This window comes from Dipodomys ordii, unplaced genomic scaffold, assembly GCF_000151885.1.
Source record: "Dipodomys ordii isolate 6190 unplaced genomic scaffold, Dord_2.0 Scaffold34, whole genome shotgun sequence".
NCBI lineage: Eukaryota > Metazoa > Chordata > Mammalia > Rodentia > Heteromyidae > Dipodomys > Dipodomys ordii.
Window position 1 is genome coordinate 14,533,913 of NW_012267250.1, and position 14,846 is coordinate 14,548,758.

General features: G+C 40.1%; 1 protein-coding gene across 1 annotated transcript in view; it reads left to right on the forward strand.

Moving 5' to 3' along the window:
- The window catches only part of Tet1 (tet methylcytosine dioxygenase 1), an 84,521-nt gene that overhangs the window by 58,619 nt on the left and 11,056 nt on the right, over positions 1–14,846 (forward strand). Inside the window, exons 4-8 of the mRNA XM_013017130.1 lie at positions 2,895–2,979; positions 3,809–3,902; positions 7,818–8,029; positions 10,935–11,085; positions 14,187–14,276. Of these exons, the coding sequence (XP_012872584.1) occupies positions 2,895–2,979; positions 3,809–3,902; positions 7,818–8,029; positions 10,935–11,085; positions 14,187–14,276 (632 nt within the window). The remainder of the gene's footprint in view (positions 1–2,894; positions 2,980–3,808; positions 3,903–7,817; positions 8,030–10,934; positions 11,086–14,186; positions 14,277–14,846) is intronic.

The window sequence follows — 14,846 nt, forward strand, 5'->3', positions numbered from 1 at the left end:
AAAAAAAAAAAGAATCTCATAGACTGGGCTGGGAAAGTGGCTCAGTGGTAGAGCGCTTGCCTTGCATGCCTGAGACCCTGGGTTCGATTCCTCAGCACCACATAAGTAAAAAGAAAAAAAAAAAGAATCTCACAGACTTTCTTGCCCTGGCTGGCTTTGAATCTCAGTCCTCAGATCTCAGCTTCCTGAATAGCTAGGATTACAGGTGTGAGCCACCAGTGCCCAGCCTTTTTAGAAACTAGTTCTATCAAAGTTTTACAAACCCTACAACATTTTTATGGGGTAAAGATTCTCTTGACTTTTGATTAGTCACTGTCTATACGCAAGTTACATAAAACGCACAAATACAAGTAAAAAAATCTGACATTAGGGAAATCAAATACATTGTGTCATTAAGGTTTGCCATGTAGCTTTTTTTTTTGGTCAGTCGTAGGGGCTAAACTCTGGGCCTGGGCACTGTTCCTCAGCCCTTCAGCTCAAGGCTAGCACTCTACCACTTGAACCACAGAGCCACTTCCGGCTTTTTTCTGTTTATGTGATGCTGAGGAATTGAACTCAGGGCCTCATGCATGCGAGGCAAGCACTCTACCACTGAGCCAAGTTCCCAGCTCCCTTTGCAGCTTTTATAACCTTTATTTCAACTGAAATAGGATGGAATTTGTCAAGTGTTTTAAACCCCTTCTCAATAGACTTAGCTAGCCTAACAGTAAGTTAAAGTAGGGCTCAAATCACAAAGAAAAAAAGGTGAAAAAGATGGTTAAAAAAATAAATAAAATAAAATTACAGCCAGACCTACTGATATACACCTCAAATTCTAGCTCATGAATAGGAAGAAAGAAGGTGAGTTCAAGGCCAGCCTGAACTACCTAGACTATATGTTTTTCCCTCCAACTAAACAAAGGACAGGCCTTTTATACTAACACCAAAATTTCTAGAGTAGTAGTAAGAGCAGGGGATATGGTTCAAATGGTACAGCAGCATCTACTAGCGCCATATATGAGGCCCTGAATTCAAAGTCTTGCCTGGGTTCAAAGTTTAACATCAACCTTTTCCTCTTTCCTTAAAGAGAAAAAGACATCCAGAATGGATAGTTAAAGAATAGTTTGGGCTGGCACCAGTGATGCACACCTGTAATCCTTGCTACTCAGGAGGCTGAAATATGAGGATTGCAGTTCAAAGCCAACCCAGACAGGAAAGTCCATGAGGAAACCAGAAGTGGCACCGTGGCTCAAGTGGTAGAGTGCTCGCCTTGAGCTGAAGAGCTCAGAGAAAGTGCCCAGGCCCAAAGTTCAAGCCCCATGACCGATCAAAGCAAACAAAAAAAGGATAGTTTGGAAGAATAAAAGTCTAGTCTGACTTTTAAACAACAGTATTATACTGAGTTTTATAGTTTTAATACAAGGTTCAGTCGATATTCACATGTGTTTCCATTCCTTGCTTCTCTCTCCTCTGCAGGTTTTCAGGCTATCTTGTATCAGGATCCATGGGTAGGCTCTTTCAGGAACAGCACACAGTCTACAAGTGCTCACAGTGTACTGAGTGGCACAGTATAGAGGTTCTTAGACTAGGGAGAAGAAAAATGCTCATAACGATGAAGGTCTCCATTCTGCAACTGTTCCTACAAGTGTGGTGCTTGGCCATGCCTTTGACATGTTAGCTTCACATCATCCCTACAAAGGGAGGGCTTCTTTTCCTTTTATATAAATTTACAAACAAACCGGTACAGGTAGACAGGCGATGTTAAGGCTAAACTTGGTATTTGCACCCTCTGGCTTCGAAAATCTAAACACTTTCTTATGCATATCTTTTACAACTGAAAAGACTACCTTCAATTCCAAATGAGTATCCCAGAGCTACTCTAGTTTTCCTATGTAAATAGTTCTAATAGATGATTGTCCCTTCAAAATCCTTTCCTCAAACAAAGTAGCTATAGTGTATCCAGCCAGATATTAAAGATCAAAATTGAATACTTGTAGTAGAACCAGAAGTTTGTTTTTGTTTTTTTGTTTTTTGTTCGAACCCAGGGCTTCATGCATGCAAGGCAAGCACTCTACCACTGAGCCACCTTCCCAGCCCCCAGAAGTACTTTATACTCTCTTTACTTCTGGTTTGAGTACTGGTACCTGGACTTGAACTCTCAGGTTTTTCTGCTCTGTCATTTAAGCCCTAAGTCCTAAGATTCCTTTAATCATTGTATATATGGTTTGTGTTGTAAGGGTAGAAGAAGAAGCTAAAAGGTAACTTCTCAAGGAGAACCATCATATCTGAAGACAAAAGCTTTCCTTGGAGTGGAAATACTAATAACCTCTCTATATTAGAGTAATTATACCTTGAGTGGGCTTTTTATTGACATTTTAGACTTCATACTGCTTTGTTACAGGGAGACTATCTAGTGCTTTTTTTTTTTTTTGGTCCGGTCGTGGGGCCTGAACTCTGGGCCTGGGCGCTGCTCTTCAGCTCAAGGCTAGTGCTCTACCACTTGAGCCATAGCGCCACTTCCAGCTTTTTCTGTTTATGTGGTGCTGAGGAATCGAACTCAGGGCCTCATGCATGTGAGGCAAGCACTCTGCCACTGAGCCACCTTCCCAGCCCACAATGCTTCTTAATCATTGATCATTGTCACCTCTTCCATCCTTCCCCCATGCCCACCCCCCGCATCACTCTCCAATGAAGTTTTTTCTTTTTAAATAAGAGATGAGAGAATAAACATCCACTCTAAAATACTTTTGTTTGTCATGGTTGTTGGAGAAAGAAAGACTGGAACAAGTTGTATGATAGGACCTGTTGTCTTTGACTGTAATTCTCAAAAGTGGCCAAAATGCTGTGCATCTCCTCCTTGTCCTCATGCAATTTTCTAAAAGCTTAGGGATCTAATCATCTCATTTCTTCTTCAGGGAAACAAAAGGACAAAGGGCCATATTACACACATTTGGGGGCAGGACCTGATGTTGCTGCTATCAGGACACTCATGGAGACTAGGTAAGGAAACATGATGCCCTCCCTGCTCATCCTGCCTCACTGAGTACCTGGCTCACTAAAGGTTAGTTCTCTTCAGGAATGGAGTGTGAGTTGAATGTTGTTTAGGGCCCAGGAAGTAAGAAAGCTGGCCAGGTGTCCTAACTTTCCCATGAGGTCTTGGGATTCATTCAACAAATTCCTCTCAAGGAAGGAAAGGCTCTTTGAGAAATTCAAGGGAACTTTCGTTCATATAACTGCTATGGTAGGAATAGTTCAAATGATCATTTCCAGCAAGCACTGTCTTCCTCTTTATGTTCTGTCCCTCGCTATTAAGGCCTTTAAGGATAAGGATAAGAACTGAATAACAAATTACCTGCCACACAAAAGCAAACTTTAATTTTTGATCTTTTTGTATGTGTGTGTGTGTGTGTGTGTGTGTGTGTGAGAGAGAGAGAGAGAGAGAGAGTGTGTGTGTGTGTGCGCGTGCAGATATTGGGGATTGTTGAACTTAGAGACCTGAGCATTGTCCCTTAGCTTTTTGCACTCCAGGTTGGTGCTCTACTACTTGAACCAGAGTTCTACTTCTGGCTTTTTGGTGGTTAATTGGAGATAAGAACCTCATGGACTTCTGCAGAGGCTGACTTTGAATCTCATCCTCAGATCTCAGTCTCTTTAATACTTAGGATTACAAGCATGAGCCACTATAGTCTGGCAAAAACAAATTTAACAAAAGTAAATTAGGAAGTTTTTGAACTTTTATTCATTTCTACTTTTGTATCTTAAATGTTGAAAGCTAAAGGTATCAGGTATATATTGCAATAATTTAGTACTTTTCTTCCACTGTACTTAGGTACGGCCAACAAGGAAAGGCAATAAGGCTAGAAAAAGTAGTATACACAGGCAAAGAAGGAAAGAGTTCTCAGGGGTGTCCAGTTGCTAAGTGGGTAAGTATTTGTAAAGGCTTGATTATCATTCTTTTCCTTTAAATCAATTTGTGAAGTAGCAATATACTCATGGAGAGATGATATAAAAGCAGACTTTCCTTGCTCTGGTTTTGCTTTTGGTGGTAGGCACACACTTTTACAATGTTTAAACATGCAATTTTTATCATAGACAATATGTTATAGTTTTTCCCAGTTGTCCTTCAGGGCTGTTTTTACCTTCTGTTTCTGTGGTTTCTCACATTTACTAAAAAAATTGTCCTCATAGATTACATGTCTCTTTATTTTTCTTGTATATCTGGTGGAATGAACTGCTGCTGCTGCTGATTCTTCATCTTCCTCTCCTCCTCCTCCTCCTCCTCCTCTGTCTTCTTCCTTCTTTTTTTGCCAGTCCTGGGGCTTGAACTCAGGGCCTGGGCAATGTCCCAGAGATTCTTTCACTCAAGGCTAGCTCTACCACTTGAGCCACAGCACCACTTCTGGCTTCTGTTGTTCTGAGGAATCGAACCCAGACTTCATGCATGCTAGGCAAGCACTCTACCACTAAGCCCCATTCCCAGCCTGGATTGAGTTTCTGAAAATACTGCTGCTAGTCCAATAGACCAACTCTGATTTTATGTTGTGTGGGAGCTAGGGGTCTTTTTCTTCCCTCTCTCTCTCTCTCTCTCTCTCACTCACTTTCCCCTTTTAAGCAACAATCATTCCATGGTTTTCTAATTAACAAGCTTGTCTTGGGATAAAACATTTAAGCTGAAAATTGAATCTTGGCATGGTGGTGTATGCCTGTAGTCTCTGATTCTCATGTATAACCTATCTCTTTGTGGCTGAGACAAGCGAATCACTTGAGTCCACAAGTTTAAGGCCAACCTTGGAGCCTAGAGAACTTGTATCACAAAGTAACAGATAGCCCAAGTGTGCAAATTAAAATACTCTCAAAGAATGAAAGGAGCAGAGGCTCTTTCTCAGCATTAAGTACAATGTCTGGGTTCAAGGAAAAGGGAACCTCTTTAAAAAAATAGTGTCACTGCTGGGTACTAGTGCCTCACACATGGAATCCCACCTGTTTAGAAAGGCAAACTAGTTCCAATTAACCAGCCAAAAAGCCAGACTGGAGGCATGACTTAAAGGGTAGAGTGCTAGCTATGACCTGAGCAAGAGCAGCCAGCTCTGAGTTCAGACTTCAGTACTGGTATACAAACAAACACACACCCATGCGCACACACACATGAACACACGCACACACGTCAGAAGAATTCAATGGAGTTAAAGCAGGAATGGAACTAGCTGAGGGCAAAAGAACAGGCAGAGATAATGGAATGGTTTTTCAGACCATAGAAAGGAACTCAAAATTCTTTTCTATGAGCAGCATGAAACCTTTGGGATGTTTGAGATAGGGACATGGTAGCTGGATTCTAAATCATATTCTATGGAATGAACTGATCAAATCTGTGTGCATAATCTGTTGAACCAGAGTACACCAAAATATAGCAACTTGGGACAAAAAATATTCCATCACACAGTTTTGTGGGTTTGGGATGCAGATCAGCTGAGTGGGTGCTTGTGACATAGGGTATCTGATGAGATGATCACTGTCTGGAGGAGGGAGCTCACTTACAGTGTCACTTCTAGGCTCCTTGTGCAAGGCCATAGGTATTTGGTCACTATTGCATGTAGACTTAATTCTATTTCAGTACTATTGGAATGTTTCCGTGACATAGTAGCTTGTTTTCCCCCAGAAGCAGTGAGTCACAAGGCCAAGAGGAGGATCACAAACTTGAAGCCAGTTCCTCAGTGTCATTTGGATCACTTCTGAGTTCAGTTATGCTGACTTTGGGAAATAGCCATGTTCAGTTTTTGCTAATAATTTTGTAAAATAACCACTTTTACAGTTCTTATATTCAATGTACAATATAAAGATTCTCCACATGTTTGCCAATCCTTGTTACTTAATACTTTTTAACTCCCTGGAGTAAAAAATAAATAGGAAAATTGCCATCCCAACCCTCGCTGCCCTTGGGGACTGAATTCAAGGCCTCTAGTATGCTAGATAAGTAAGCAGTCTACCACTAAGTCATGTGACATTCCCTTTCATCTTGACAATGGTTAAGATGTTTTTAGACACAGTTGGCATTAATGTTCAAAGTCTTATTGCTTGAGCCTCCTGAATCCTGGGTTTGCAGAATTGGGACCACCATGGTAACTTCATTAATTTTTCCATAATGATTGTACCATTTGGGGCTCCTATCAGCATCTGTAATACTATAAATTGTTTTTCTTTGTTGGGCAACTAATATTGTTGAACACATTTTTACATGTTTCTCATAGGTTTCTGTTGTGAAGTGCTTGTGGTTTTGTTTGGCTGATTTTCTATCTTGGAAATGTTTTACCTGCTCCAGGATGCTGGGCGCTGTACCAATGGCACCAAGCTTTTTTTTTTAAGCTGAGGTTAGTTATACAGGCAGGCTTCACTGCTACATTTTGTCTTTTTGTTTTGTTTTTGTTGGTTGTGGGGCTTGAACTCTGGGCTTTTGCGCTGTCCCTGTGCTCTTCAGTTCAAGGCGAGCGCTCTACCGCTTGAGCCACAGCACCACTTCTGCTTTTCTAGCGGTTTATTGGAGATAAGATTCTCACGAACTTTCCTGCCTTGTCTGGCTTTGAACTGCGATCCTCAGATCTCAGCCTCCTGAGTAGCTAGGATTATAGGTGTGAGCCACCAGCGCCCGGCTGCATTTGGGCTTTTTATTTTCCTTTATTTCCTTTATTTCTTACTGGAGCTTGAACTCAGAGTCTGGGTGCTGGCCCTTACCTTTTTTTTTTGTTTTTGCTCAAGGCTGGCACTTTTTTATTCCTGCTCCTCGATCTTGAACTCAGGGCCTACATGTTGCCCATGAGTTCTTTTGCCCAAGGCTAGTGCTCTACCACTTTGAGCTGTAGTGTCACTTGGAATTGTCTGGTGGTGAATTGGAGATAAGAGTCTCATGAATGTTCTTGCCCTGGTTGGCTTGGAACCCGAATCTTCAGATCTCAAGCCTCCTAAGCTGCTAGGATTGTAGGAGTGAGCCACCGGTGCCCAGCTAAGGCTGGCACTCTTTTTTTTTTTTAATTGTTGTTTTAGAGGTGATATACAGCATGTTACTTTTACATGGGTCAGGTACTAAATACATTTCCTTCCTTTTGCATAGTATTATCTGTTCCCTCATTCTCTCCCATTCCCTCTCTGTCTTCCATCTACGTCCATAAGTAGTATCATTTACTTTCAACAATGTCTAGTGGGCTCCACTGCTGCACTTAAGGCTGGCACTCTGGAACCACAGCTTCGCTTCTGAATTTTTGCTGATTGATTAGAGATAAGAGTTTCAGCAACCTTCCATTTCTGGACTGGCTTTCAACCACAACCTCAGCTCTCATCCTCCTGAGTAGTTAGGATTACAGGTGTGAGCCACAAAAACAGAACTAGAAACCCTTTTGAACACTAGGCACATGAAAAATAGAATTTCAAATTGTTATATTTTGCAATTCACTAAGTCAGCTATATCACCTTACATGTAATATGTCCTAGTGGTAACATGAAGAAGCCATGAAAATTTCAGGGAATTGCTTTCTGTATTATTTACATATCTACCCATCAACTGTCTATTTACTATGAGATTTCTTCGGTTTTTTATATCCAGTCCCATTTGTCATGTGACTTTGCAATCCTGCTAATGTCAGTTTTCCACTGAGTCCTCTTGTTCCTGTATAAACTTTTTCAAAAAGTACAAATCATAGATTTTTGCACTTCTTTTGTTAGTTATGAAAGTGAGTTGGGTAGACAGATCATATGATGGTGGCCATAGACTTCGACCCCTTGATGTGTTTAGTAGTTGTTTACAGAAAGTAGGCTTGTTTTGCATGGATGGATGCATTCTGCTTTTGCAGGTTATAAGAAGAAGCAGTAATGAAGAAAAAGTTCTTTGTTTGGTCCGGGAGCGCCCAGGCCACTATTGTCAAACAGCAGTGACAGTGGTGGTCATCATGCTATGGGAAGGCGTTCCTTGGCTGCTAGCTGACAGATTGTACGCGGAGATAACTCACAGTCTAAGGTCGTACAATGGTCATCCGACAGACCGAAGATGTACCCTCAACGAAAAGTAATCAAATCTGTTTTGTACTGCTTTGACATTCAGATCTCTATTATCTAATGGTAAATTGTTAATTAACTACCCACTAAGTGTATTGTATGGGAAAATCAGTTTTAACTATTGTGGATCTAAAATTAATGTACATTTTGTTTAAAAGAGATTAGTTTGGCTGTGAGTTAGGGTTACTTTGAATGTCACTTTTAGAATACTAGATTATCTTCTCTCTGTCTCTGTCTCTCTCTCTCTCTTTCTCTCTTTCTCCTCTTTCTTTCTCTGTGTGGGGAACAAAGTCAGAACTTCCTAATAATAATGCTCACTAAGCAAGCACTCCAACACTCCAGCCACTTTTTGTTTTGGTTTTGTGTAGGTGTGGGTGTATGGATGTGTGCGTGTGCGCTATGGTCCTGGGGCTTGGACTAAGGGCCTGAGCACAGTCCCTAAGCTTTTGGGTTCAAGACTACTGCTCAACCATAAAAGCCACAGCTCTACTTTTGGATTTTTTGCTGGTTCATTAGAGATAAGCATCTCACAGACTTTGCTGCCAGGGCTGATTTTGAATCTTAATCCTCAGGTCTCAGTTTACTAAGAACCTAGTATTACAGGTGTGAGCCACAGCAGCCAGTATATTTTTTATTTATTCATTATTATTATTATTTTTTTTTTTTTTTGCTAGTTCTGGGTCTTGCACTCCAGGCCTACATGCTGTCCCTTAGCTTCTTTTGCTCAAGGCTAGCGCTCTACCACTTGAGCCACAGTGCCACTTCCAGCTTTTTCTGTGTATGTGGTATTGAGGAATCGAACCCAGGACTTCATGCATGTGAGGCAAGCACTCTACCACTAAGCCACACTCCCAGCCCATTGCTTTTTTTTTTTTTTAATTGGCTGGTAGTGTTTCATCTGCACACGAGATTACATTGTAGTCTATTGTTAGTTTAGGGATTATAGAGCTTGAACTCAGAGATTAGGCTCTGTCCCTGAGCTCTTTTGCTCAAGGCTAGTAAAAGCTCTACTTCCAGTTTTCTGGTGGTTAATTGGTAACAAGAGTCTCACGGAGTTTTTCTGTTTGTTTTTGCCAGTCCTAGGCTTGAACTCAGGGCCTGGGCACTGTCCCTGAGCTTCTTTTGCTCAAGGCTAGCATTCTACCACTTGAACCACAGCCTCACATCTGGCTTTTTCTGTGTATTTGGTACTGAGATATCAAACCCAGGGCTTCATGCATGCTAGGGGAGCACTCTACCACTAAGCCACATTCCTAGCCTGACTTTTTCTGTTTGGTCTGGCTTTGAATCACAATTCTTAGATCTCAGCCTCCTGAATAGCTAGGATTACAGGTGTAAGCCACCAGCATCTAGCTGTTTGTACAAAGAGATTTTTTAAATTTTTTTTTTTTTTTTGTCTGTCGTGGGGCTTAAACTCTGGGCCGGGACGCTGTCTCTCAGCTCTTCAACTCAAGGTAAGCTCTCTACCACTTGAGTCACAGCGCCACTTCCGATTTTCTGGTGGTTAATTGGAGATAACAGTCTCAGACTTTTCTTGCCCAGGCTGGCTTTGAACCGCTATCCTCATATCTCAGTCACCTGAGTAGCTAGGATTTCTGGCGTCCAGCTAAGAGATTTCAATTTATTTATAAGTCAGGTTTCATAACCTGTAATGTAACTTGATCAATGTCACCCTGCTCACCTTCTCCCTGTTGGATATTTTTGAAGTGAGGTCTGGGCTAGATCCTTCCTGTTTCTACGGTTGACAAAGTCAGAAACCAGTGAATAAACAGAAATACACAACTGGCCCAGGTCATTGTTTATACACTTCCATCTTTGCCTCCCAATTAGTCAGGATTACAGGGTTGTTTGTGCCACTGATCATAGCTAAGTCTGTATGTTTAAAATAAATGTTATAGTAAATATATAGTAGATATATATTCCCTTCCTAACCCTTGCGAGATCAAAATCTTTTACAGACTAAAAGCTTTTTTTAATGGGTATACAACAATGAGTTCTAAAGATGATAACCTCATTTAGTCATCTCAATTAAAAATAAATATATTTCTTCATATGGACCCACTGTATTTAACTTAAGAGCTATGGATGTGGCAAAGTGGCAGACAGATTACCTAGCATTTAGAGACCTGTGTTTAGATCTTAGCAGTAAATATGAATACTATTTATATGCTATGTTGCTGATGTCTCCCCTCTTTTCAAAAGGCTGAGATGACTAGATAATTTTGGGTTGAAGCCAGACAGGTAGAAAAGTCTCCAACTGCTGGACTGGAGGTTGGGCTCAAGTGGTATAGTGCTCAAGTGATATAAGCAAGAAAGCTGGCAAGTTTAATTCCCTGACTTCAAGGTCTAGAACGAGCAAAATAAATTTCTCTCCCTTAGTATTTTTTCATGTCATGTAAATTATTTTTCAATTTCTTTGATAACTTCCATTTTGGGGGTGCTTACCTAGCTTATACAAGACAACTTCATTCCCCAGAACTATGAAAATGTTCGTAAATTTATAAATACATTAGAGTTGTATTTGTATCCAGAAATTACATCTATCAGATCAGAATTTTTAAGCATGCAAATTTAGAAACACTAGACGAATGAATGGTATTTCTTTGGGTTTATTTCTTTGTAAGTATGAACCATTGTCCAATTACTAATTGAAGTTTAAAATTATGGCTTCCAAATTTTAAGACCCAAGAGTTGAGGGGAATATAAACAGTTAATTGGTAATATATCCAAGTCTGTTTTATATTTTCCACCTCGAGTTTCTCCAAATCACACAAAACAATGGACATTTTAAGTGAATGATTACATAAAATAAGTAAATGATACAACCTTCTCACCAGCTTTTTGTGTGTGTAAAGTTTTGTGACTTATATATTATCCTGCTTTGTTCCCTCACTCTCTTGCAATTTCATCCACAGTCGTACCTGTACATGCCAAGGACTTAACCCAAAAACCTGCGGAGCCTCATTCTCTTTTGGCTGTTCATGGAGCATGTATTTAAATGGCTGCAAATTTGGTAGAAGCTGTGGACCCCAAAAATTTAAAATCGGTCGCAACTCTCTCTCACATGTAAGTGTCCTTTTGATTTTTTAAAAATTACACTGTACAGGTATTTCTTTAAATTTTTTGAAACACTAATGAAATAGAGATCTAAATGTAGCAATAACATATTAATATTTGTAAGATATTTTAACTTCCACTTTAGAGAAAGTAACAATCCCTGATTTTTATTTTTGGTAAGGGGGATAGATAAAGGAATAACTGGGGCTTGAACTCAAGGCATTGGGCCTGCTCAGTTTAGTCAGTTGTATGAGGCTCTATCATTTGAGCCATGACTCTAGTCCAGCATTTTTGCTGGTTTGGAGATAGGAGTCTTTTTGAGATGGACTTTTCTGTTTGTGCTGGCTTCAAACCTCCTAAAGATCCTGCTTAAGATTCTCTTTATCTCAGCCCACTGTGCAGCTAGGATAACAGATGTGAGCCATAGGGATCCAAAGCCTCAACATCAAATGTTGTGTCCTTGGCTATTGTTAAAAGCAAAGATTGTGTGTATGTGTGTGATTTCTTTTTTTAAACAACAACTGGAATTTTATACCCAGTCTAAAAATAAGCCAGTGTAAGCAAAAGCCATTTGTCAACATTTGAAAAACACAGCAAATTTACTACCCACAGACTTACTATCGAAGAATAAGAGGAGGTAACGTAAAAAGAAGTAAGAGACCTGTACGAAGTAAGAAACCAGTACGAATCAGTCCAGAACACCTGGCCATGGTGAGCAAAGAGATTAGTATTCATGAGTACTCAGACTTGTTTTGGGGATGGGTAGACTGAGGGAGGGGTGTCACTCCACAGGTTCTTTTTTTGGATGAAAGGAATTTACCTTTTAATTGCCTTGAAGATTTGTGTTTTCTAAACTTGGAAGTATCCAAAAGTAAAGTTAAAGTAAAATTGATAACTATACACAGATTTGTAGAAAGTTATCAAAAATTATATATTAATGCTGTGATAACATGTAATAAAAAGCAAAAGTGAAATGAAATTAATACTGTGTACTTATTCCTAATGTGCTTGCAATTTATTTGCATTTCTTTTTTTTTTATTGGCATAGTATTCACAGTCATATGTAGAAAATTTACCTTTATTTCATTCTGTCATACACACACAGTTTGGGTTGAAAAAATGAGGTAAAAGGAATTTGTAAGTAGGAAGCAAAGAGATAGCTATTCAGGAGGATGAGATCTGAGGACAGAAGTTTGAAGCCAGCCAAGGCAGGAAAGTCCATGAGACTCCTTGAATTTCCTAACTCTAGTATCCATTGGTGGTACCCTACAGCTTATAAAACATTACTTATAAAATCTTCTAAAGGAAATATATTTGAAAAAGTTTAATGTGTGTTTAAACTTTTTTAATGAATACATGTAGAAATTATATATTTTAACTAAGTCTTGATAAATATATAGATATATATTTTTGCCAGTCCTGTGGCTTGAACTCAGGGCCTGGGCACTGTCCCAGAGATGCTTTTGCTCAAAGCTAGTGCGCTACCACTTGAGCCACAGCACCACTTCTGGCCTTTTCTGTTTATGTGGTGTTGAGGAATTGAACCCAGGGTTTCATGCATGCTAGGCAAGTACTCTATCACTAAGCCACACTCCCAGCCCCATAGAAGAACTTTTATGCTGGTACTGGGACTTGAGCTCAGGATCTCTTGCATAGCATTGTAGCTGGGGCTGGTGCTCTGTCACTTCAACAGGAAGCACAGAAGAGATGCATCCTGAAGAAGAGCCTATCTCATAATGAACTTTAAAAAAGTGAAAAAGTATATACCTGAGGTCAAGCCCCAATACTGCTAATAAAAAGGCGGGGAAATCAACTTCATCTTCCAGGCATGGCGAGATGCACTTATGTTTCAGGGTGAGGCAGGATGATTGCAGGGGAAACTTGGAAAAATGTGTTCTTAAACTTAATCTAGGTAGGTGTCATAGCTATCCAGGAGGCTGAGATGAGATCTGAGGATTGGAGTTCAAAGCCAACCTAAGCAGGAAAGCCCCTGACACGCTTATCTCCACTTAACTACCTAAAAAAGCCAGAAGTGCAGCTGTGGCTAAAGTGGTAGAACACCAACCTTGAGCAAAAAAAGCTCAGGTACAGTGCCCAGACCCTGAGTTCAAGCCCTAGGATCAGCATACACACAAAAATCTAATTTAGGAATGTACTTTATTTACACTGTTTTTGGGATTTGGGGGAGTGTCCATGGTTTTGTTTTGTTTCGTTTTGTCTTGCTTTGTTTTTGCTAATATTAGAGACTGAACTCAGGAAATCTTAGGTAGCCCTTTACTGCTTGAGCATGACTTCAGCCTTACATCAATTTCCCTCCCTCTCTCTTCTTTTTTAATACGCTGCTAGTAAGGCTTGAACTCAAACCTTATAGCTCTCTCACTTGACTTTTTTACTCAAGGTTGGTACTCTACCATTTGAGCCATACCTCTCTGCCCTGGCTGGCTTTGAACCTCCATCCTTAGATATCTCAGATCTCAGCTTCTTGAATAGCTAGGAAGCCCTACTTGTGTATCATTAACCCTATCACTAACTTTAGCCAAGGTGTTGCTTAAATTCTCCTGCCTTTGCCTCCCTGGTGCTGGGGTCCCAGATAGGCACAAAGTGGCATCCTGAGTCTTAGTCTCATATTATAAGTCCTCACTCCTACCAAATCTTAATTGTCTTTGTGATGTTAGATGGATGACAGCGGACATCCACTTGTGCAATTAGTCACCTTTGATCCAGAGGCCTTTACAAAAATCTCTTTCATCATTATCCCTGAAATACAGCCAGTATGTGTTTTACATGATGTATGGGGCTCTTTCTTTTCACATTGTATCACCCTGAATTCTTCAACATCTTCTCTTCCAGATGAGAATGTTCATTTATCACAAAGCCTGCTTCTCATTCTTAGCCACATGAGTAACATTTCTCAACACTGTTTGGATTGCTGGTTTAGAACAATTTTAATTAAAATGACAATTTCTTATAGTTTAGATTAAGAAAAAGAAGCAAAATATTGCCTGCAATGGAAACTGTGTACTGGAAAGTATTTCTTATGCTTTAGCCATACACAATTAGTTCATGGTATGTGATTATAAAATAACCAGATAAACTGTTTTTCCTTATAGGAGAAAATACTTGAAGATAATTTACAGGGTCTGGCTACATTTTTAGCTCCAGTTTATGAACAGTTTGCTCCGGAGGCTTACCAAAATCAGGTATGTTTTGGAACAGCAATCTGAAGCAAATTTATTTTGGGGTGGGTGCTATTATGGGATGGGTGGACAGGTTTAAGCTCTGGAACATCTAGGCTTTTTTTTTTTTTTGTCAGTCATGGGGCTTGAACTCTGGGCCTTGACACTGTCCCTCAGCTCTTCAGCTCAAGCAAGTGCTCTACCACTTGAGCCACAGCCCCATTTCTGGTTTTCTGGTGGTTTTATTGGGGATAAGAGTCTCAGGGACTTTCCTGCCTGGGATGGCTTTGAACTGCGATCCTCAGATCTCAGCCTCCTAAGTACCTAGGATTACAGGCATGAGCCACTGGCATCTGGCTGGAACTCCTAGGCTTTATTACCAGCTTTTTTTTTTTGCCAATTAGTCAGAGATGGAGTCTCAGACTCTGGTTATTACTATAATAATATATAATAATTATTATTATTCAAGGGAGAGTGTTATTGGAACATATCCACATTCCTATACAATGTATACTTCTCTCAGGGTTCCCTTATTCCCCTCCCCTTTTAAAGGGTTTCATTGTTCTATTTTGATCTCTTTTCTTTTTTTTTTTT